This window comes from Rattus norvegicus, chromosome 3 (genome assembly GCF_021556685.1).
Source record: "Rattus norvegicus strain SHRSP/BbbUtx chromosome 3, alternate assembly SHRSP_T2T, whole genome shotgun sequence".
Lineage (NCBI taxonomy): Eukaryota > Metazoa > Chordata > Mammalia > Rodentia > Muridae > Rattus > Rattus norvegicus.
The window spans coordinates 98,764,625-98,790,105 of record NC_141536.1 but is presented as its reverse complement, the minus strand read 5'-3'; the positions used below and the strand labels follow the sequence as shown (position 1 = coordinate 98,790,105).

Here is a 25,481-nt window from a genome sequence, read left to right as displayed (position 1 = left end):
CCTGCTGCTGTTCATAGAATTGTAGCAACTTTGGTTTAGAAAGCAAGACTCCTCAGAGGTATCTGAGTCCCCGGATATTTCTTAAGTTCCTAGTATTGAACATTTCCTGGGAACTCAGAATGCCCAGCCTTTCTTTTCTTAAATATTCTTCAGTGTTTTCAAATGCTACTTACTATTATAAGATGAGCCATTTCCTCAGCCCCTGTGGTGGCCTTTTTAAGGGGAATAAGAACAGTGCAGTCCTGAGAATAAGATTGGTTCCCATAGGTTCCATATATTTGGTACTTAGTCCCCAGTTGATTTGATAAGCTGTCAGGGAAGGATTAGGAGGTGTGGCCTTATTGGAAGAGGTGTATCACAGGAATGGACTTTGAGGTTTCAAAAGCCTATGCCAATCCCTCTCCCGCCCCTCCCCTTCCGTCTCTCCACCTCTTCTCTCTCCCTCTCCCTCCTTCCCCACCCCCTTGCTGCATGAGGATATAATGCTCTTGGCTACTTCTCCAGCACCATGCCTGCCTGTATGCTGCCATGGTCCTCACCACAATGATAACAGACCCAGCCTCTGAAAGTATAAACCAGCCAGTGAAATGCTTTCTTTACAAGAGTTTCCTTGGTCATGGTGTCTCTTCACAGCAAGAGAACAGTGACTGATATAAGCAGGTATCATAGCCAAGCAGAAAGGAGGCAAGCACAGTTGATAATAAGCTACGTGCTGTTAGCATGCTACATCCAGACTTGATGAGGCTAAGTAGACACCTACCAATCTGAAGAGTATCTGGAATATAAGTCAAACCCAAAACGACTTGTTAATTTCCTCTTAGTAGAAATAAATAACCTAAAGTAGCAAGCAATCTAAAGAAACTGTCGCTCAGGTGGAAAATGAACTGCGACTGTGCAGTCACCTCTGTGATGCTATGATCCGCTCAGGGAGTGGGTCAAGAAAGAAGCACAATTGCCAAAAATGGCGATAGTGAAAGCAATGGCTGTCCTAGAAAAAAGTTTACCAACAAACCAAGTATTTTGGTGACTTTGATTTACCAAGGCACAATCTATTGAAGAGAATAGATCAAAGGGGTGAAGCTGGGTACTTTAGGATATAATGATAAAATATAAGAGTTTAAGGCACTTTGTTACCAAGGCTGAAGGCCTGAGTTTAATCCTGGGGCTCAGGGGCTGGAGAGATGACTCAGACATTAAAAACACTGGCTACTCTTCCAGAGGTCCTGAGTTCAAACACATGGTCCCAGCAACCACATGGTGGCTCACAACCATATGTAATGGAATTTGATTCTCTCTTCTGGCATGCAGGTGTACATGCAGTTAGAGCACTCATATACATTAAAATAAATAAATAAATCCTGGGGCTCAGGTGGTATAAGGAGAAAACTGACTCCAACTTGTTCTCTGGCTCATGGTATACATACCCCATCAGCATATAAATAGATGTCATAAGAACATTTGAGACTTTAGGTCTGAGACATCGATCAGAGGTTAAGAGCTGCTCTAGCAGAGGACCTGGGTTCTGTTCCCAGCACCTACATGCTCACAACCATCTATAACTTCAGCTCCAGAGCACCTGACGCCCTCTTCTGGATTCTGCAGGCACTGCATGCATATGGTGAACATACATACATACACACAGGCAAAACACCAATATGCATAAAGTAAAAATAAATAAGTCTTTTTAAAGTCTATATTCCAGACTTTAATGTAACAGTAGCAGTGTTGAGCAAAACAGACAGCATTTGTGGAAATAAATGAAGATAAAACTAAAAACAGGTTCCAAACAAACCTCTCTGCTGAGTACAAACTGTCTATCAGACTATCGGTGACATTAGGAACAAGATGCAAACAGACCCAACTGGTGCAACCGAGGGTGACACAAAAAACTCATTAGGAACAAGATGCAAACAGACCCAACTGGTGCAACCGAGGGTGACACAAAAAACTCAAGAGGATAAGCCAAGGACAGGTCATTCAGATTAGGTCTCAACTCATGGTGTTGAAGGTACTGAGTCTGCTAAAAAACAAAAACATACAAACTTTACTCAGCCCCAACCCGCTGGTGTAAAGGCTCAAACGCTCAAACCTCCTAATCTTCCAAGGAAGATTACTTTAAAAAAAAAAGGGTGGGTGGGGACTAGGAAAAGCAAAACAAAGCAAAAGGTAAACTAACCCTAAGCAAGGACAGAAGTGAAATCTCTAGACTGGCTATTTGGTAAAACAGCTGCTGGGTGACTTAAGATGATTAAGGCACACATAGATCCACAAAGATCCACACACAGCATGGGAGAATAAAAGAGGACAGACTTTGGTAGAGGAGCAAAAGAGAAAATATTTTAATTAAAAATTAAATACCCAAAAAGCACTAAATAAAGCTGGAAAGGCCCATAATGGTAACTCACAAGGAGGAACAGAGAACTAATGTAGGAAACATTGAGAGCAGAGGTCCAAAGGGATGCATTAAAGAAACTCACAGACGTCTACAGGATCCCTAAGCAAACAGGAGCCAAAAGGTCACCAATACAAAGAAGAGAAAAGGAAATGAGGCTCCCAAACCAAGTCTGCTAAACACAGTTTCAGAGCAAGAAAGTGAGAGCTGACTGTGATGGAGCCAAGGGTGCAGCAGCTGACTGTGATGGAGCCAAGGGTGCAGCAGCTGACTGTGATGGAGCCAAGGGTGCAGCAGCTGACTGTGATGGAGTCAAGGGTGCAGCAGCTGACTGTGATGGAGCCAAGGGTGCAGCAGCTGACTGTGATGGAGTCAAGGGTGCAGCAGCTGACTGTGATGGAGCCAAGGGTGCAGCAGCTGACTGTGATGGAGCCAAGGGTGCAGCAGCTGACTGTGATGGAGCCAAGGGTGCAGCAGCTGACTGTGATGGAGCCAAGGGTGCAGCAGCTGACTGTGATGGAGTCAAGGGTGAAGCAGCTGACTGTGATGGAGTCAAGGGTGCAGCAGCTGACTGTGATGGAGCCAAGGGTGCAGCAGCTGACTGTGATGGAGCCAAGGGTGCAGCAGCTGACTGTGATGGAGCCAAGGGTGCAGCAGCTGACTGTGATGGAGCCAAGGGTGCAGCAGCTGACTGTGATGGAGCCAAGGGTGCATTGGACCAGCAAACACTCAAGGAACCTGCATCACAGCAGCAGAAAGCAAACCACTCTGGGGATCGGTAGTTTTGCAAACAAGTTCTAAGTCATCAGCTGCTCTTTTTTCTAAGTTACCTGGCTGCTCTGATTTGACCTACTTCTATATTCTATTATATTAATATAATGTAAGAAATATTATTTTGTCATTGGGCTAATTTTTTAAGTTAAAAAGAAATCTAGTTCTATTTTTTGTTTTGGTTTGCTGATGACACCGAGTGGGGAAATCAAATATCATTAAAACTAGAACTGCCCACCAAAGTAACTTCCCACATTAGCAGAGAGGACGATATGCGAGGGCTCCGAATGAAAGTACACACATAGATAAGTCTATGACCAAGCATCTAATCACGCCATCTTCATATTTTCACTAAAGAGTAAACAGAACTGATACACTCCTAAATTTTTCTTTCACATTCATCTTCAGCCTTATCCCAGCTACTGTGGTCACACAGTCAGCACACAGGAACTCTGGTAATCATGGCATCTTAAAGGGACAGATTGTGCAAATTCTTGAAACATGGCTGAGGATTGGAAGAACACTGTTTAGAAACAGAAACTAGTGACCTGTTTATCCGATTCCAAATCTTAGAGAGAGTGGACAGCTGCAAACTCCCCATCCTGCCAGAGCAAGCATAATTTAAACATACATCATCTCCCCATGTATGAACAAATCATACATCTCCCCATGTCTTCCAGAAATCAAGATGTAGACGCTTCCAGTCGTGCTATAGTCTCAAGGCAAGCAGTACCTATTTCTACAAGCTATGAGTTCTACAAAGGAGTCTTTCAGAGGAAGACTTGTACAATTTAAAAATGGAAACTATATATGAACAATTTAAAGAATAATTCTTTTACTATTATTAAATTTATTATCAAACAATTATTAAATCAAGGTAGGCATCATCCAGGCAGAGTACCACCATCACAAGAGGGCCCAGGCCTACACACCTGCTGTATGCCTCTCTGTAACCATTACTTCTCTTCTCCCTCTGAAATAACACTTAAATTTTTCTTGTGTCTAAGATAGTTTCACTATGTAGCCTAGGGTACCCCCTGCACTGGTAGCCCTCCTACCTGAGCCTCCCAGGCACTGGATGACAGGTGAACACAAGCACACGTGGGCCCCATGTTTCAGCAGAACTACACTGCAGTCTCCTACAGGTATGTGATGTTTCTTTTGTTCCACATGATGTCTGAGAGACTCACTAATATCTCTGTACATGCTTTTCACTACTGATAGATATGTGAGTTGCTTCCATTTGTGAAAGTGAGCAATTCTGAGTTGTGAGCAATTCATCTAAGAAATCCATGCCCCTATACTAGAATTCTCTAGCGATTCATCAAGGGTAGAAGTGCTGGATGATCCTTAACTTTACTGGAAAACAGCCATCAACAGTCCAGAGTGAACATATTGACATTAGCAAACACCCAATGAGTAAGATAGAAACTCCGTAATCACCAGCCTCACAACTGCTATACATACCTGGAAAACTCACCTAGAAATCATTTGTAAGCACTCCTCCCTCAGAGCCTTTGGGCTTGCTGTCTTTGCCTTGAAAACTCTTCTGTATATACCCACAATGCTTTCTCCCTCATCTTCCCCAGGATTTTAAACAAATGTTATCTTCTCAGTAAGAATTTCTCAGACTACTCTATAAAACTGTAATAGCCCTTCCCCACTGATTCCTACCCACAAGCCATTGCCATGATTTAATGTATTAATTTATATAAAAAAGAGCAGTGCTAAAACTCAGAACTGCTGTAAGGAGCAGAGACTGTGTATCTGGAGGATACTCTTCAAATGTTATGATCAGAGAATGAAATATAACTCAGCAGGAGACCATCAAAGCTGTTCTGCACAGTGCATGAGAAGGCAGGGCGGCTCTTCTCAGTATCACGCTGCAGTGAGAGGCCAATAAATCAGCAGCCGAGTGGAGAAGATATGTAAGAGCTCAGCAAAGACACGACAACTGCGGTCTCCCAAGACATATAATCAAACCTCTGAAAAGAAGTCAGTATATACAATACCGAAAAATAACAGAGGATTCCACCATGTGCCTGATTTTAACTTATATGAATAAAATGCTAAAAGAAATAACCGAAATCACTAACCAATGAACATTCTTGCTGAGCTAGAGTAGAATTTTAATTGAACTCAAACATCCATGCAGTATCTCTGATTGCATTAAACCCACATGTAGAATAGAAGCCAATTTAATCACATTATTTCAATTTTTCCTTCAAGATCTTCTAGCCAAATAGCTGGTAGGAATTAACTGGTAGGAATTTTACCTGTTTCCTTCCTCCTCCCTTGAATAACAAGTGTTCATAATCTCTAATTAGCCAAAGTGCTGGGTACAAGATGGAAACACTCAGCTGACCAGTAAAATTACTTAGGACTTGAGTTCTTAAATAATCATTTGCACATCAGCATTTGCACATTTGATCATAGTACTAGGATCAAATCTCGTGCTTCTAGCTCACAACTTAATACCCTCAAAAACTTTTTCCTACTCAGAGTGCGTCTGTCAATTATCACTCTTAGCCTCGTGTAGGCATTAAAATTTAAAGGCATGGGCCAGCAAGAGGACTCACTGCTTGCTGCCACAGCTGCATCTCTAGATGCACGTTCTAGAATGAGGAAATCAACATCTGCAGTTGTCCTCTGACCTCCACATGCATGTCACTGCACAAGTGCATACAGGCATTCACACAAGCACACACACGCAATAATATTTTCAATGTAACTTCAAAAGCAACAAAATGTCCATGCAACCTTCCCCGCACCAAGCAGCAAGCACACAACCAGAACTCTCACCTGCAGAGCTCAAGAGGACACTGAAGTCCGTGCCCCGCTGAGATTCTCCACTTTCACCATTGACCTCCTTTTCAGTATCTTGATATCGATCCCAGTTGGAGACGATCTTTCTTCTAGAAAAATGTCCTTGCTCGTCATTCTCTTCTCCATAGGTCTCTGAATCACTGTCCTCTTCTACCTGCAATCAGTAGAGGCAAATCAATAGGCAGGCAGGGGTGTCCTGATCTAGAAGTCTTCACAGTGAAGTAAATGCACTAGCACATAGTTATGACACTGAAAGTGAACTTGTAAACAAGGCTGGGAGGCTAAGCAGTATTTCCAAAGAACCTTGCTAAATCAGAGCATTATCTCAGGGTAATTTTCCAATAAGCAATGTGAAGGAAACTGGGTACATTCTGCTTGAACCTACCCCTATGTAGAATGGTTATTTCGTCTAGTTTAAAGAATTGAGACCATAGAATTAGTAAGACTTTAGGACCATAGCCTGGCAAGATGGCTCAGAGGACAATGGTGCTTGATGCACAAGCCAGAGGACCTGAGTTTCAACCCTGAAACTCATATAAAGGTGAAAGGAGAAGTCAATGCAATAAATTGCCTTCTGACCATGATACACATGACACCCATCACATGTGTGCGTGTGCATGCGTGCGCACAGACACACACACTAGTTTTAATTAATTTAAAATAGAGATCAGTTCTCTCTGGAAATTCAGAGACATTGACAAGTCATAAATGTGTTTTAACAAGAACTCAGCTCAGAGGCACTCCTGAGCATTTTCGGTTTTGGGCATTAAGAGAAAGCATGCATAGAACTGTAGATTGGAAGAAACCCTACAATATACTTAGAAAACGGTGACTTCACTGTATTAAGAGATAATCACAAGCCGTTGAGAAGACTCATTGTGTAAAAGTTTTTACCACACAAGCTTGATGACCTGAATCTGACCCCAAAGCCCACAGTAGAAGAGAATCAACCCAGACCTCATTATGTATTCACACTTACACCTGTCTGTCTGTCATGCAGACACACACACACATAAAGAGAGAGAGAGAGAGAGAGAGAGAGACAGAGAGACAGAGAGACAGAGAGAGAGAGAGAGACAGAGAGAGAGAGAGAGAGAGAGAGAGAGAATATAATGGGGGTTGGAGAGATGTTCTTCCAGAGACTTGGGTTCAAAACCCAACATTTGGTAGTTCATAATCATCTATAACTCCAGTGCCAAGGAACCCAAAACCCTCTACTGGATTCTGCAGGCATGAATGCATATGGTGCCCAAACATACATGCAGGCAAAACATCTATACACATTTAAAAAAAATAACAAAATTTTAAAAATGGTGGTAGAAGAGAAAAAAGAAATAAACTAAACAAACTTAATGTGCTAGGGTGGGTGTCAGTGCAAAAGGTCCCAGGTTCCATTCCCAGTGCATCAACTCCCCCATCCCTGCCAAGTGTCTCTTACATATGATTCATAATGTAAGACGGGGAACTTGTCTACACTCTGATTCCAACAGTCTAGCCAGAGGAAACAATCATCCTGAGAACAGCTGAGGGAATGTGAACAGTGAGTAGACATTTGATAATGTCATTAAGAATGAGCTGTTACACTATTTACTGTTTGACGAGCAATAATAGGAATTTCTAATGTTCTCATGCATTAGGTACAAATAGTCAACCTTACGTGAAAAGATAAAACATCTGGGAGCTGGTTCAAACTAGTGTGTGGAAAGGAATGGTAGCCAGAAATAAACTTCTCACATGAACACTGTTGAGATTGGGTGGGGAAGAAGAGCAATTCATTACACAGTTAGCTTGCTTATGTGGTGTTACAAATTTGAATCTTTTCCATAATAAATGAGATGATTTTTTAAAGGAAAAATGCATGTAGAATCTAAATAATTAGTTCAGAAAAAGTCCAAAAGATTAAGTATCCTAGTCAAAAAACCAAAACAAGTGAAATATATCCAAGCCAACCATTTATATACAAGTGTTAGGTATGAACTTTTGAAAATCCAATTAGCTAGGTATGGTGGCACATACTTATAGTTCCAACACCATCATGAATTGGAGGTAGCCTAGACTACAAAGTAGGACCTATGGGCCAGTGATGGCTTTGTGGAGGTGAAGAGTCAGTTTCCTCTAAGGCTGTGGCTCCTGGTAGGCTCACCATGACCCATTGGACAGCCCCACTCTCAGGAGTTTATGGGCAGCATGAATTGGACTCAATGGATCATTAGACCTGGGAGAGAGAACAGGGAGGTGAGGGAGAATCTGGAAGAGGCCAGGGTCAAATTTAAAGGATGAATATGATCAAAATACATTATGTGAAATTCTTAAAGAATTAAAGTATTTTTAAAGCACTTTACTAACACAGAAATAGGACATTTGCACTGTAGAAAATGATGAAGATAAAAAATAAGAAAAATTTAAAACCCACATTTGGGCTACTAATGTAGTACGAACAAGGACCTATATTCAAAATCCCCAGTACCTCCTGGGAAAAGAAAAACTCCTTCTCATCACTGAGAGAGTACCATAACACACAATTTCCACTTCATAGCTCTATTATACTGATACATTTTATTTTTGGTAACAGATTTTATTAAGTCAGCATGCTCACCTCTTCATTTCCATACATTTCATTTTCTATATCACACTATTGAAAGGGCTGGATCTGTTCTGTTCTGAGAAAATCTTATCATGCAGCTCAGATTCTCACATTCAGATGCCTCTCCCCGACGCTGCAGTCCCAAGCATGTGCCACCAGGCCCAAATCACAGAGACTACTCCTAGCCCCACCCCTCCAAAACAAATTCCTTCAAAGCAAGTTCCCAATGCGTTCTATCTGCCCCCTACACTACATCATTAGAAGCCACCAGCATAGCTTTCTTTATAGTGTGTCAATTTATTGACAAGGCCAGGCCAGGGAACATGCAGAAGAGTCCATCTTCTGTCTGGCTTTTTCCCTCTTTTTCTTATTTATAAGATTTGTTTTTAATTTCCAATGTTACCTTATGCTCAGTCAAATGTCTTGACTAAAATACACTGTATGTGGCCCCTAAACACAGTTACATCACATCAGTTAACAGACAAATGGGAACCCCAGCACAACTAACTATGTGAAGGGTTGAGTGGCGGGTCTGCCACTCACAGGACAGATATGACCCCATTTCTATTTAGGACATTTCTGTAATGTTACATTGGTCATCAAACATGAATGCAGCAAATTTCATATTAGTCAGGAATTCTCTCCTAAAGGAAGCTACATAAAGTTTCCTAAAAGGATGGACTAAATAGGCCTGCCAAGATCTTTCAGCCCTCAAAGATCATAAGCCTCACTATAAAAAAAAACAAGAAAATGGCCATTTATATTAAAATCTAGAGATTACAAATGTGGCCCGAATCCTAGGGGCTGCCATCTCTATAAACTTCTGAAGGTCCAAAAATGCTGGCTGATTCAAGTTATTTAGTGAGTCAGATCTGCTACGTAAGTGACTAATACCAGAGACTGATGAGGACTTGGGAGCTAGAACAAGAGCTCAGAGTGTGAGCAGGGTTAGCGTGGGAAAACCTAATATTCTTTTATGGTCCCGCTGAGTAAGTTCATAGACGCTTCTCTAGTTAGCCTGAAGTCTCTAAGCAGCTAAAGCACACGGCAAAGTGCGTACCTGGGCAAGATAATGATTCTGATATGAAACATGACTGTGACCTGAGAGCCTGTTCCCGCAGTAAAACAAACATTGAAATGAAAGGCAAGAGACCTGGAGAGAGCTAAGGAGCCTGCCATTACCCCTAGTCAATAGTCCCTGAGCGTTCAGAACAGACTGGCCTCCTGCAGACAAACGAATTAGGGGTGCACCAAACTAGCATCTCATTGCTCCTGCCCAAATGCAAGGCAGACCAGAGGAGCCCACATCAGAGGAGAGTGGAAAGAGGAGATGAGGCATAGGAGACATTTGCTTCCTATGCAAGCATGGACATAGCGAGTGAGTACGGTAACACATAAACATGGTGTTTCCATGCTGACGCCATTTCAAAGCTAAACAGTAATTTGCACGGTAATGCTTTGTACCTGGATGCTGGTCATTGGTTGCAATGTTCATAAAGTAACAGAAACCCAATTAGATTATTTATAATTAAAGTACAGCTGAGCTTTTATCCTGCCCAGTGGCAACACAAACAACAAAGTTCCACTGGAACACACAGAGGGGCCCAGCTAAAATGACTACTGTTTTACACGCAGTTTTTCTAATAGGCAAGAGTCGATTTGACTTCACCTACTCTACAGAATGGAGGTGAAGAAAATCCTTCAATGAACAACTGCTAAGGACGGACCATCTAAAACTTGCCATCAGTTTTAGTGGTGCCATTGGGTGTGGTGTCATACACCTTTAATCCCAGCAACTCAGGAACGACCAAAAAAATGGCTAATCAATTTCCCACTAACAGTGAATGGCATGACAACACTTTTATTCTCAGAACAGCAGAGCCAGCAATTCTTTACCCACTAATACACAACACCACCAGGAGACCAGAATTTAGTCAAGCTCTCTGCCACTTTTGAACAACGAACACTTGCTCCCCACTGTCTGGGAACATACCTCTCTTTTTTTTTTTCTGAGACCAACCCAGAATTATCTTTAGGGTTCATATTTCCAGGGACAGTCTCAAGGCAATTCAGATTCCAAAAATGCAACCACCCCAATTTTTCCAGCCATGCCCCAATTCAACAGCCACTTCTGTCTTTTAAAATAATTGTTGCAGCTGCACCCCACTCCTGAAGTAAAAATTTATTTGGAGAGGCTGGAGAGATGGCTCAGCAGTTAAAGAGCACTTGCTGCTCTCCCAGAGGATCTGGGCTTGGTTCCTAGGACCCAGGTTTGGCTCCCATTACCCACGGACAGCTCACAACCACCTGAAACTCCAGTTCCAAGGAATTCAGGTCCTCTATGGCCTCTGTGAGCACTTGCACATACATGTACGGTACACCTGTGGTACATATCTTGGCATACGCACATACTCACAAAATAATAAATAAATCTTTAAAAAGAAAATCCATTTGAAGCCAAACAGTAGGGATTTGTGTTATTTACTGGAAAAATATGTTTCTAATTGGAAAAAACATGTTTCTAACGGGATTAAAGGTGTATGCTAGGACTGAGCCACACAACTAGAAACAGGTTTTTTTTTTTTTCCAGTAAATACAATCTCAGGGTTCACAGTATGATCCAATATTCTGCAACAGTGGTGTGGTGTAGGGCAGGGCAGGGCAGGGCAAGGCAGGACAGAGTGGTAGCTCACACTTATACTCACCAGGCCAGGACAGAAGGGCTGCTTGAGTTCAAGGGTTCAAGGCCAATCTAGGCAACACAGTAAAACCAGCATCTCTATCATACTGGTAATAGTAGTAGTATATAAGGTTTCTTTCTTTTTCAACTCAGAGTTCTAAACCACTGCTTTTCTAACTTCTTTTTCTATTCAACTTTCCTCTCCTAAATCAAACCCACCTCCTTCCCAAACCCACCACTCAATCTACCTGTTAACAGTTCATTTTTAAAAAGCCTAAAAGGAATGTTCCCATCTCTCTAGAGAAATGAAGCAAAGCATAGCAGCCATGCCACGTGCCACTCCCCATCTTGATCCAATAAAGCTGAGCAGCTCCCCTGAAGGAAGTGTCATCTCATCAGCTACTCTGAAGGATCTATCACTTAAGATTCTTCACATAACATCCCTGTTGTCATGTAGCCGTCAGTTCTAGTAAGATGCCAATTACCATGGTAAGTGGCTCCCGGAAGCCTAAATTTCTACAATTTTTAAAAACTCGGTTCCCTGGCAACAGTTGCAAAATAAGAATCGAAATGCCTTCTTGCAGTTCTTGTCAGTGTTGATACACATCAGCCAATCACAAAACAGCTTCAACCGAGTATTGTTGAGACAGGGCCTCAGTAGGTAACCCAGGCTGGCCTCAACTCCACATCCTCCTGCTCCAGGCTTCCGCACTTCAATTCCCATGCAATGTTTAGATTCTTGAATTTTTTTTTTTTTTAACAATATTAGGGTTGAACCTAAGGCCTCCCTCATGCCAGCTAAGTCCGCTAACACTAAGCTGTATCTACTTCCTTATTGCTAGTTTGTATTTTGAGGCAGGCCGGGTCTCACTAAGATGCCCAGGCAAGTCATGAACTTGTGATTCTCTGGATTATGCCCTCTAAACCAGGTTTGGCTGAATTCTTATATTTTTCAGTGCATCTGATTGATGCTTTACTACTAGATAATGCTTGGGTCAGGAGACAGAATCTTGCTATGTAGCCTAGGCTGACCACAGCAATTCTCCTGAAAGCTGAGTATAAATATATGCCACCACACCAGGCTTCCTTAACTGAGCACAATATTAACATGAAAAAATAATTCTCTACATGTGGTTGTTCATGCCTATAATCCTCAAGAAGATAAGGAAAACCAGTTCAAGTTCAAGGTCAGGTCTGGCCACACAGTAAGTTCAAAGCTAACCTGAGGCTATAGTGAAGCCATCTAAAAAGGCAGAAAAAAAAAAGTATAAAATCTCTTTTGTGTCTAAAGCCGACATGAAAGCTCTCATAACTACCAGTGGCAAAATGGAAGACAAGCTGGCTGAACAGAGACTGAACAGTGCCAGAGGGCTGAACTCAGAACCTGATGCACACTGGGCAAGCATTCTATATCTAAGCTACATAACTCGTACATGTCCAAACTTATTTTCACTTGTTGATCTTACTAAATTTCAGTGAAGTCCTAAAGAGTAGACAGGATCTTATGCATAAGCAACTATGAGAGTACAGATGAAGCCTATTTGAAATAGATCACATCCATACTCCCAAACTTACTAACTACACAAGTGAACAGATCTCTAAACCAAACTTATTCACCAAAACTCATCCTAGCACTCATTGACACAGCCAAGATTCAAGTCACTCATTACAAAATTATCAAAAAATACTCCATAGAAAACTAAAACAGAAGTCAACTGTCTGCAAATTATGGAAGGAAGGAAGAAGGAAAAAAAGGAAGGAAGAGATGGAGAGAAGAAGGAAGGAAGGAAGGGAGGGAGAGAGGGGAAAAAAACAAGTGTGAGCTACAGCCCAGTCAGCCTACTCTTGCTGCAGTTCTACTCTGTATGCTAAGGGCCCATTTCCTCACACCCACCCACCTCCGGGCTCAGAGTGAGCACAGTTCTTGCTGCCCTTCCCTGATACCTGCTCTGGCACGGTTGTGTAGCTGGATATTGTTGAGTGTCCTCATGACTGGTCCCACCACATCATTTGGACCCTTGATCAAATTATAATCCTATTCCTCTTGTGACAAAAGTCTTTTTTTTTTAAAGATTTATTCATTTATTATATATGAGTACACTGTAGCTGTCTTCAGATACACCAGAAGAGGGCATTGGATCTCTTTACAGATGGTTGTGAGCCACCATGTGGTTGCTGGGAATTGAACTCAGGACCTCTGGAAGAGTAGTCGGGTGCTCTTAACCGCTGAGCCATCTCTCCAGCCCGTGACAAAAGTCTTTAAGGGTAACTACTGCACCAATTTTCACACAACTCATATGCAGTACGTACCTAACAGTCTCTATCCTTTTGCTAAGAACTAACCTGATGGCCTGGCACATGCCGGGCAAGCCGGACCACACAACCCTTCAATCGTCTTCTTAGACAAGGCTCAAATTCAATCTACCCAGCAAAGTCTGTTTGATTTGCCATTTCACACAAAAGACAACAGATCTGCCAGAATTCTGACTCATGTAGTGTTGGTCTTATACACACACTGACAAAATGAGGAAGAACAAGGCACTGTGCCAATTATGTATAAAGCTTCTGTGTAAGGGCTGGCTTGCCAGCATGCGAAGCTCGGGCCTGTGAAGTGAAAACTTCTGGTTTCTCTGGAAATTATGTCAAATGATGGTTTGCTAGGGCACGCAGGTGAAAGGAAGTTTTGCTAAAACAGACACGTGAAAGGATATTTGGCTGAAGCAGACACAGGTGGAAGGAGTGTAAATATGACCACAGACAGTGGAGCTAGAGCATGGGTCTACTTCGCTCCACCCTGCTGTTCTTCACTAACAACACATACACTGGTTCACCTTACACTGAGGTACTAGGCCTCACTTGTGGTAACCCCATACAGAGAAACTTGACAAAGAACTCCTCATGAGGTTCCTGCAGCTGCTGAAGCAGCCAGCGACTTCTGGGTTGAACTGCCCTTGCTGGTTTGTGCATGGTGACTGCCAAGTAGATTAACTGCAGCTGCTGGTTCGTGTATGGTGTTTGCTACTGAACTGAACTGCTGATATCCTGACAATGAAGATTGGACTCACCCCCAAAGAACTATTTCTAAACAGGTCCACTTCCCCCATGTCCTAATAACTTTTCTTTTCCACCACCTCTGGTGGGTGGTGGGCTAGAAGGGAGGTTGAATGTTTATTAAGGTAGGTTGAAAAACTTATGCCTACATGTGTGAAGGCACCTCCATTTATTGTTCAAGTCTACTTTTGCCACAAGGAGCATGGCATTGAGAAGTTGCTTGCCTGACATACCCCTCAGTTGAACTGATGTGACTTGCTCCTGAGCCTTAACTGTATGGCATCATGGCAACACTTGGGAGGCCTCCTTCCCTTCCTGTCCCTACTGGAGCCAGAATAAAAAAATAAGAAAAAGCACTTTTCTGTGAATTTCAAGAGCCATTTCTCCTAAAACAGGACAGAGTCCTGAGATCTATATCTCCTTTTTGTAGCTCTTTTCAAGTGTGACCTTTAGGAAGCTCTACCAACATTAAGAAAGGAAATCTTTTAATTAAAATAAAGGGCAGCAAAGACGCCGGCCTAGAGGAAAGGAGAAAGCTTTCACCTAGCAGTAGAAAAAGGAGGATTTTGTCAAAGCTCCTGATCCAGCAGGACAAAATGCAAATCCCAGGATCAAGGTAGTGGGTAGGTAAGGCAAGCTTGGAAGCTGAGCCACAGTACGATGCCTCTCAGTGCCCGAGTGTGGGGTTAGCAGTGCAAATCAGCACTGTGTGGCCTTATTTTCTGCATAAGTCTGAGATTGTTGACCTCTGCTTCTCAGAAATCCAAAGCAACACTTAATTCCACATCCCCTAGATCCCCACCAAAAATATCTAAATATTCTTTGAGGGAAAAGTGTAAGTTAAATTCTGGTGTTGCTTTCTTCTATGAGGAGGCCTGTTAATAAACTGTGTTCTAAACTCTCAAGAGGAATGTCCTAGTTTGCTATCTATTGCTGTGATAAAGACCATGACCAAAAGTAACAGGAGGAAGAAAGAGCAAATTTGGCTTACACATCCTGATCATGTCATTGAAGGAAGCCAAGGCAGACACTCAAGCATAGCAGGAACCAAAGAGACCACAGAGGAATACTGCTTTCCTACGAGCTTGCTCCATGCGTGCCTTGCATAGCCTGCCTTCTTCTATAACCCAGGCCCACCTACCTACGAGTGGCACCACACACAGTGGGCTGGGCCCTCCCACCTCGATCATTAACTCAAACGCACCACAGACTTGCCTACAGGCCAATCTGATGGAAGGTATTTCCCCGCTGAGGCTTCCTCTTTCCAGTGACTCCAGCCTGTGTCAAGTTAAGAGGAAGAAAAATAACTGCGCAGGAATGGAGCTGGAAGGCTGGGTTAAGTTCTAACACTCTCGGTCTATCTAGTTTTGGCAGAACGAAACCTAATGATTCTCCTGCCTCAGCCTTCTGAATGCTGGGATTATAGGCATGTGACACCGCACCTGGACAAACTTGTTCTTTAACAAAAGTGTAAGACCGGAGGGATGTCTCAACGGTTGAGAAAGTTAAGAGCATGTGATGCTTTTGCAAAGGACCTAAGTTTGGCTCCTGGCACACAAGTGAGGCCGCTCACATCTGCCTGTAACTCTAGCCCCAGGGGACCTTCCTCCCTCCACTGGCTTCCATGGGCACCAGCATACACTTGGCATATACTCACGCATATACATATACATAAATAGAAATAGTAACAAAATAAATGTGTTTTTTTTTAATAAATGTGTTTTTAAGAATACGATAGTTGGGTGAAATGGAAGTTATAATGGCTATGGCACCAAAAAAGTCACTACCTATGTAAATTCTATTTCTTCCACCTGGATAATAAGAACGCACACTAAATAAAAACCAATATATCAGAAGATGCTAAAGACCCAAAAGAAATTAACTCCCAAAATTTGATACGTCACATGGTATATTCTATGGATATATGTTCTACTTTGACTTTGAGCCCCAATATACATTAATGAGTAAAATTGTACTAACATCCGGAAACATGGTACCACTCCAGGCCTGGAGTTTCCCCCACAAACCGGTTTCAGGAAACATTTCCATTTGGAAACGTCGTGTTAAAGGTAAAATACCCACTGCTCCATCAAATACACGCAGTTGTCAGCTAGTCTTTGCCCCGCATTGCATGATGCTGGCCAGGAAGGGAAAGTGTCTCACATCTCCCAAAGTAAAACACTCTGCCATCGAGTGTTTCCTCTGCTGGCATGGATAAAGCAAATCCAATCTATATGTTCAACAGAATTCTTTCAACCACAAAGAAAGACAGAGCACAGCATCTGCAAGAAGATGACTTGGCTGAGAGCAAATACAGCCAAAGTCGGGAGAAAAATGTTTTCTCTCATTTGTGGTTTCTAGATTTTATAGAGTTATAGAAAATCATGTATGTGTGTATAAAGCAACTTTATGAAAGGGAAACTGAGGCACAAAGGAAGTGACCAGAGTGGGAAGCAAGGGGGAGGGGTGGGGGAAGCTTAGCATTTCTGTACTTGTAGAAAAAGTTTCCGAGTAACAGGACTGTGAACATATAATATGCACAGTGACAACGTTTAAAAAATCAGAATTTTCTCTGTACAACAAAGGGAGGGGAAACAACAGAAAGATGGGTGGTGTGAATGCATCCTTTCTCAGATCTCTCCAGGAACCTGGAACAGACAGAAGGGACTGGGGAAGCACCATACTGATAGTGAGGGTCGGTAGGAGCTTTCCCTGCGCCCGTTTGCAGGCAGCCCAGAATTGCTGGTTCATTTGCAAAATAATGCTGCTTGCCCCACCTGCTGTTCAGAGCTAAAACTGTGCTGTGCTAGCCAGTCTCGCGCAGCTGAGAGAACGCCCAGCTCCAGGCAGGTCTGACCAGGCTGCTGGCTTCCCAGTGCTGAGGATAGGGCCCCTCCAGCACACCAGACTCAGGCCCTCAGCCTGAGTTCGCCTCCTACGTGGGGCCGGGTTGCTCCAGTCCAGTGTTCAGGGTTGGAAAGCTGCTTCGGAGGTGGGGCTAACGCAACCTGCATTTGACAGAAGTCAACCGCCTTTTGATGAAGCTAAAAGACATGATTTTATGATCCTTGGTTTGGTTTGGTTGTTTTTAAATTGTAGGACATGTGTGGGAAGGACAGCAACATACTTTGTAGCCCTCCTCACATCATGACCAGGTTCGTATTGGGTGTGTTATAAACAGAGGAGCCATTCCTCAGGCCCCCTGCTCTGAGCACACCCTAGTGTACAGGCTTGCTTTTTCTTGTTTGTTTCTGGGGGAGAGTAAGCGGTGTCCTGCTGGATGTGGTAGCACTTGCCTATAATCCCAGCAGGAGGATCAAGGCCATCTCAAGCTACAATAGCACGTTCCAGGACAGCCTGGGCTGTAGAATAGAAGACCTTGCCTCATACAGCCAAAGAGAGAGAAAAAGAGAATCCTTTAATCAGAACTTTTGTTGATGGGAAATGTTGTTATGTCACACTTCTAGGTAACCCACACTCCAGAGTATAGAAAATACAGAATAAATCTAACACCTAAACAAACACACAAAAAACACAAGGTCGAACGAGCAGACATAAACTGTAACAGCACAATTCTAGATGCCCTAGGAATTCAAGACAGACAGACAGACAGACAGACAGACATGAAATTCATGCAGCACATCTAAGTATTTGCTAGCTGGACAGTTTTAATTTTCCACAGTCACAAATGCTAAAGATCCATTCATATCAGAGAACATATAGAAATCTATACACAGTGACTATCCCACTGAATATAGATCAATTAACAGTGTCTCTGTGTGAGTAACTTGATTTAATAAATACAAAAAATAGAAGAATCAGAACTGATGATCTAAAATAATTTATATGGATTTGATACAAGTCTTGTCATCCTAATTATACTTTAAGCTAATAAAATGCCTATTCCCACTTGGAAACCCTGGCACTGGCAAGATAGGAGAACCAGAAGTTCAAGGCCAGTCTGCCCTATGTGAGATCCTGTCTCAAAAACAAACAAAAAATAATAAAAATTATTACACAGAAGTGAAGGTAACTATTAAACAATTCTCAAGTATACAACACGTCTTTTTTTTTTTTTTTTTTTTTTTCCAGAGCTGGGGACCGAACCCAGGGCCTTGAATTCTCAAGTATAAAAATACCCCAAATAGGGGTTGGGGATTTAGCTCAGTGGTAAAGCGCTTGCCTAGCAAGCACAAGGCCCTGGGTTCAGTCCCCAGCTCCGAAAAAAAGAAAAGGAAAAAAAAAAAAAAAACCTCAGATAAAGGTATAAGGGAAATATGGGATGAAAATACGAATTTAAAAGTATAAGGAACAGTTGAAATTTTATTGCTAAGGACTTTACTGATGTAGTTTTTAAATGTATAAACCCAGTACCAAGTCATTGCAATATTTAAATCCATTCATAAAAGTAGTGTGACTTTTGTTTTAAATGCATCTATGGCCACTGTTGAGATAAGGTTTCATGTAGCCCAGGATGGCCTCTGACTACTATGTGCCTTCTGATAGCCTGCCTCCCATTCTGAGTTCTGATAAGCTATGCAACTCCGTACCCAGCGTTTATGTGGTGGGGAACCAAACCCAGGGCCTTGTGCATGCCAGACAAACACCCTAGCAACAGAGCCACATCCACGGCCCTGAAAATGTTTTCCTGCTCCATGTTTTAATTAATAAAAGCACAGAATATGCTGGGAATTATGAATTTTGAGAGTATATGATCGTTTGATCTTAAAATATACTAGATGTAAACATATAGACACAGTATTAGTCACGGTTTTCTCAGAATCAGTTAAACAGTTTGAGGATCGGTATCTGTATAGCTCATGGAAACACTGAGGTGAAATGATGGCCGGTGGAAAAAGCACATAGCAGACACTTAACAAGAACAGATACACCAGGACATTTGATGAATGTCTACGCAATGGCTCGCAGCGATGAGAAAGAATGTCAAGAGCCTTTTCCTCTCCATGTGGCCCAGACTGGCCTGAAACTCTCTATGTAGCCTGGCTCCAAAATGTAATCCTAAAGCGATTTTCTGCTGGGCACTTAAGCACATCCAGCCACTAGCCGAGCCGGCTTCGGTCTTTCTGATAGGCGGGAAACACTCTTAGAGGCTGTAGAGTCTGAGTCTAATAAGCTTACAGTCTACTGGCTGTCGTGATGCCAGTGACCCACTTAAGCCTCAGAGATGGAACAGGCCTTAGACACCTGCCAAGACCCGACGTGACACCAAACTGACTCTTTATGTCTGAGCATCAGAGTCGGACGCTTCCTTTTTCAGAGGATTAGAATCTCAGCAAGAGCCAGTACTCTTTATTACTCAAGCCAGAGTGTAGTTACAAAGCAAAAAAATTGGTGAAAATAAATATAATTTTTGTCTCCAGTGGTCTAGCGTGATTATTAATAGCTCTCTCACTTTTATTGACCAAACTGGGAATGGTAGCACAGGCCTGTAGTCCCAAATACTTGAAAGGCTGAGTAAGAGAACCACTTGTGCCAGGAGTTGGAGGCCAGCCTGGGCTACATAGTGAGACTTCTTTTAAGTGAATGTAGACATAGACATCTGCCACATAGATATGGATAAGGAACGCAAAAGTCTGCTAACATTCAAAGAGCTAAATATTTTACCAGTATCATTACACCGCCTTGTGATCATATATAAACATTAGGGGAAAGGTATAAGGGGAAACAGCACTCAGCAGTTCTCTCTCCTCTCTCCCTCTCTTCTCTCCCGCTCCTCTTCTCTCGCCTTGTGCGTTCTGTGTGAGTGTGTGTGTCTGTGTCTGTGTGTATGCATGTGTGGTATGTATCTGTTTATGTAAGTGTATTTGCCTGGTGTATGCCTGCAGAAGGTACTGGGGATCTTTCTCCATTGCTCTCAGTCTTATTGACTCCAGATACTGTCTCATTGAACCTGGAGCTCTGCTAGGCTGGCGACCAGCAAGTTCCAGCATTCCTCCTGTCGGTGCCCCATCTACACAGTGCTGGGATCACAGGTGCACGCTGTAGTGCCCAGCTTTTCACACGGGTGTTGGGAATCTGAATTGGGTCCTCATGCTTGTGCAGCAAGGGGCCCTACCCCAGAGCCACCTCTTTCCAAATCATACCAGGAGCTCAGGGCAGTAACCAAAAGAGCAGGCTCTGGAGTCAACAGACCCATGTAGAACCCAGGTCCAGTGATCTGCAGATTACTTGTAATTTAACCATAACTGTGAGTGACTTAGCTGTGCCTTGCTTTGCAAATCCCACATGAAAGTGTTCAATAAATGTTAATTACTATTAACTGATAGAAAAAGAAAAAAAAAATTCAAGGACTGTTAACAGGCCTTAACTGCCTCCCTGTTAAGCACTCATCAAACAGTAAGCAGTAGAAAAAAGTCTAACACTTTGTCTTTCACATCGTCATTCAATATCTCCTCTCCTTCTGTAGGCTGTTCTCGTATCCTGTTGTTCTATCCTGTGTTGTGCAGTAGCTTCTTCGACATGAACCCATTTGTCAAGGTTGTGTCTGTTGTTTGGGCTGTTTAGGTCAGATCCAAGGAAAGCTTTGCCCAAAGCAATGTTCTGAAGTGTTTTCCTAATACTTTTTCCTGATAGTTTCAGGTTTCATATTTATTCTGATTTATTTGAAGTTGATTTTGTAATAGTTTATTTCTTTGGGGTACAGACACGTGCCTGTACCCCTGGGGTTTTCCATTCTGTTCTACCAGCTCCACACTTGTTCGTCTTTGGTGGCAGGACTGAACACAGGGTGGCATGCATATTGGTAAATCACATTTCAACCACATGCTTTAAAAAAAAAAACCAGGATTGCATGGCTTAGCCCATTAGATGCTCTTTGTAGTGTTCTGACGAACTGTTCAACCAGCAAAAGATGATCCTGTAGAATATATACTACTCAAATACAAAAGGCAGCAAGGATCTGATTAAAACAGGTTGAATAACCTGAAGGGATGTGTCTCCCAAGAGGATACCTAAATGGCCAGTAAATATATGAGAAGGAATTTCAGTGTCACTACTCATCAAAATCACGAGAACAAGCTAGTCACCTGAAAGTATCTAGAAACTTCTAAATAAATGGAAAACAACAAACACAATAAGGACCACCTTTAATCCCAACACAGGAGGCAAAAGCAGGCAGATCTCTGAGTTCAAAGCCTGCCTGGTCTACAGAGTGAATTTCCAGGGTAGCCAAAGCTACATACTGAGATCCTGTCTAAAAAATAAAAAATAAATAAAAACCAGCCCACAACAAAACAACAACAAAAATGCAGTTAAAAAAAAAAACCAGCACTCCTGTAATGCAAGCACCTGGGAGATCACTGCAGGATGAGTTTTGAACTTGAGTTCCAGGCTGAACAGCGTAAGATTATGTCTCAGCAAACAAACGGTTAAATGAATAAAATAAACCCAGATGTGGTGAAGGAGACAGACGTGCCATCCCATACCTTAGAAGTGGAGGCGGGAAGATATTGAGTTAAGGCAAGTGTGGGTTACATAGTGAGACCCTATCTACAGGACAAGGAGAAAGAGGATGAAGAATTTGAAAAATAAAAAGGGCTAACAAAAATGCAGAGACAGGAACTGTCATGTGCTGTGGTGACATCAATTGGTAGAGCATTACAAAGAGCAGTATGGCTTTTCTTAAAAATGAAAACTATAACCACCAGTAAGGATTCCACAATCCTATTACTAGGTATATGTTCAAAGGAACTGGAGTCAAACATTTGCATTCTTGTGCTTCTTTACATGAATGTGTGTGTGCATGGGAGCATATGCCAAGAGTGCAAATACCTTTAGAGAGGACTCAGAGCGGTTTGCTGCTATTCTGGAAAACACAACTGCCTGAAATGTGGGCTCAAAGGATCTGATGCCTTCTGGCCTTTGCTGGCACTGCACTTATGTACACACACACACACACACACACACACACACACACACACACACACACAAACACACATGTGCCCGTGCATGGGCACAGAGAAACTAATATATTTCTAAAAAAAGATACTAAGCAAATTCTTGCATTTTGTGAAGTTAACCATTGCACTAAGGGTAATATCACACTGCGGTAAAAGTGACTGGCCTGATAATTTGCTTATCAAACTCAGTAAGCTCAGGGCTCATATCACCCATCTTTAAAAGGAATGATTTCAGGGCTTCTTAGATCCAGAGTAAGTTACTTTGGAGGAGTACACACATCTAGAAGTTGTTTCCATTTGCAGTCTAGTCGTCCAGAGGGAAAGCAAGATGTGCACTGTGTGGAATCCTGCAGCTGGACAATGGTCACTACAGAGCTGGAACTCTATTGACTGTCTGCTTCCAGAGCACGGCAGTCAATCCTGACACCACTGTGCCCAACCATAAGCACAGAGAGGCCTCGTGAAGTCAGTCAGTCTCTCCTCATCTAATCCTTAAGTACCCAGAATGGTATTCTCAGCGAGACTAATTGCAAATCTGAAGAGTGGGAAGAATCTTAGCGATCATTAATCCAAACCAAAATGAAGACATAATCTTCCCCTATGTCCCTCCAACCGGACGTGGGTGACAACAGACACCGTTACCTAGGCAATGTGGGATGGGTATAAAGGAAACAGAAGACAGAGGAACACTTCTAGGAGTAAATCTGTTTGGGTTAGCGCATTCAGATAGACATCGCTCGCCAGGAAGTTAACTTCAGTGACAGTGCGCCGGGCTGAAGCCTGGACACCAGGTGTCGCCGTTAGTCTCCATCAGGCTATGGGACTCCGGTACCAACAAAACCCAAGGCTGATCGCCTAGTCCTTGGGCCACAAGCAGCCAGGGGCTGCGCGTGCACCGTCCACGCGCGCCCCCCGGCTCCATCCCGCGCAGGCGCTGTGGTTTCACGCGCCCTGCACGCCGGCTAGCGGCCGCAGCAACCCGCACCCCTTACCCGCGTGCTGGCTCCACCGCCCCGGCCTCCAGGTTCCCGGCGGCCGCCTCGCGGGGCGCCACCTCCTCGGCCTCGGCGGAAGCCCCGGCCTCGGCCCCGCCGGCCGCCTCCGTCCCCGCAGCCTCCTCTCGCCAGCGCCGTCGCGGCCCCGGCCGGCCCTCGGTCCCCTCCGGGCCGCTCCCGGCCTCCCCGCCGCCCGCGGCCGCCTCGAGCCCCTCTCTCAGCCTGCATGAGGCCGCCGGCGAGCAGAGCACGCGAGCCGCGGCGGAGAGCGCAGGCCCCACCGGAAGCGGCCGAGCGCCAGCCGCGGTGATCAGGGCGCGGGGCCCGGCCGGGGCGGGGACCACATAAGTGATCTGTAATAAAAGGATACCTTAAAATCACTTTGTGTGATAGTTCTTAATTCATACGAGTGTTTAAATGACGCAAAACCCAAGATGTCCAATGAGTTTAGTTAACATCTTAACTTGAAAAAGATAAGCCATTTTAAAGTCAGGATTTAGGAAGGAGGTGTGGGTTGAAGATGAGTCCCACATCACAGTTGTGGACAGTGGCTCAAGTGGATGGAGGGTCCAGTAGGAAAGGGAAAAGATGCTTGAAAATCTTGAAGAGAACTTGTAAATGTAGTTGCTGTAACGTACATTTACTGAGCCCTTGGTTCTCATAGGTACTCTTGTTACCCTTATTTTGCTAGAGAGCTTAACTTTGGCTAGACGGTGTCCAAAGACAAGGGTAGCAGGAAAGATGTTGGTCAAGTCCAGGAAGAGCTGGTCACTGCTGTCCAGGGGACATCTAAGGGTAGGAGTGTGTAGGTCCAGTCTGGGAGGTGTAGAGCACCGATGGGTAACTGCTTTGTAGCTTTCCCGGATGCAGATTCTGAGAGGACACCTGGATGTTATGGGCAAAAGATAAAGTTAAGGAGTTTGGGAGAAAAACTTTTTCTTAGGTGTACATTTGAGACTCTTAGGCCCAAGGTCTTGGGAGTCAAAGGAAGGGTCCCAGGAGCAAGGATAGGGAAATGGATCTCCGCCCCCTCAGGAAAAGGCAGGGAGGGAGGAAAACACGCTGTTTATTGACAATTCTTGTCTTGAGTCTATTTGACTGGGGGAGGCAGATTCAAGTGGATTCCCTGAAGCTCGCACAAAAGAAAACACAAATATTAAATAACTTTTATGGCTTTATAGCTAGTCATTAACAGAATGATTCAAACCTAGGGTCGCCCGGCTTCAAAGTCTCCATGGCTCTTGAGAAAATCTGTAAAAGAGATTTAAGTTTTAGTCAGAGACATAAAAGTTCAGGCCATAGTTGTCAAAGTGTAAAACAGAAATGAGAGCCAAGAAGGCAGCTAGGAAATGGGAAATTTAGGATTTTACATTCAAATGTAAATGAGGAAGTTAGGCTCTGAAGGCAGTGGAGATGTCCGTATGTATTGCTTGAGTGGGCAGATCACGAATGTCATCAATAAGGAGAGAGTTAAGGGTTCAGGAGAACGCATCAGGACAGGTGGCCTGAATCACAATATTTGGACACACACATATATATAAAGCTTTAATCCTAGTCACCCTCACTCCCCTGTCCTGTCTCGTAGCAATAAGTAACATTTTTTTTAATTTATTTATTTATTATGTATGAGAGCATTGTAGCTTGTCTTCAGACACACCAGAAGAGGGCATCAGATCTCATTACAGATGATTGTGAGCCACCATGTAGTTGCTGGGAATTGAACTCAGAACCTCTGGAAGAGCAATCAGTGCTCTTAACCTCTGAGCCACCTCTCCAGCCCAATAAGTAACATTTTAACACTGCTATCTTGCAATTTTGCTATCTCGCTCCCAAAGGGTTAACTTTGTCAGTACACACCATTGTTTATTTTCTTTTTTAAAAAATCATTTCTACATTTTTCTTTTCTTGATGCACGCTATATTTTTATTCTTTCTATTGGTGAGATAGACAGATGGTAGAGTGAGAATCTTTGTATTTACCTGTGAAATTCAGAATGCCAGTGGTACTTAAGATTAATATGTTCTTCCTTATTTTCAGCTCTCAAAATCAGTAGTCCCATCTCATCGTAAGCACCAAGCACAGACCACAAGACCATAAAAATAGTAAAGAGAATCATATTGTTTTGTTTATGCACAAAAAAGGAGCCCCAAGGACTTAGACAGGTAGAATGGGCATTTTTAAGAACACAGTGACAGTCTACCCCCATTCTCTGGGTGACTAGGCTCAAAGTGGCTTGGTACATCATCTTCTTCAAAACTCTGTG

General features: G+C 43.2%; 2 protein-coding genes and 1 non-coding gene across 4 annotated transcripts in view; 1 reads left to right on the top strand and 2 right to left on the bottom strand.

Moving 5' to 3' along the window:
• Nucleotides 1–23,500, bottom strand: part of Aven (apoptosis and caspase activation inhibitor) — a 132,777-nt gene extending 109,277 nt beyond the window's left edge. For both annotated transcript variants that reach the window (NM_001399518.1, XM_087651941.1), the window contains exons 1-2: nucleotides 23,216–23,500; nucleotides 5,966–6,143 (exon numbers count right to left, since the gene is read on the bottom strand). In NM_001399518.1, coding sequence (NP_001386447.1) covers nucleotides 5,966–6,143; nucleotides 23,216–23,446 — 409 coding nt within the window. In that variant the 5' untranslated portion in view covers nucleotides 23,447–23,500. The remainder of the gene's footprint in view (nucleotides 1–5,965; nucleotides 6,144–23,215) is intronic.
• Chrm5 (cholinergic receptor, muscarinic 5) overlaps nucleotides 1–25,481 on the top strand; it is a 52,341-nt gene that overhangs the window by 14,677 nt on the left and 12,183 nt on the right. The gene's annotated exons all lie outside the window — the stretch shown is intronic.
• Nucleotides 17,396–17,524, bottom strand: Snora11f (small nucleolar RNA, H/ACA box 11F). The gene has a single exon (XR_015685053.1). It is a non-coding gene; the product is annotated as a small nucleolar RNA SNORA11 (small nucleolar RNA).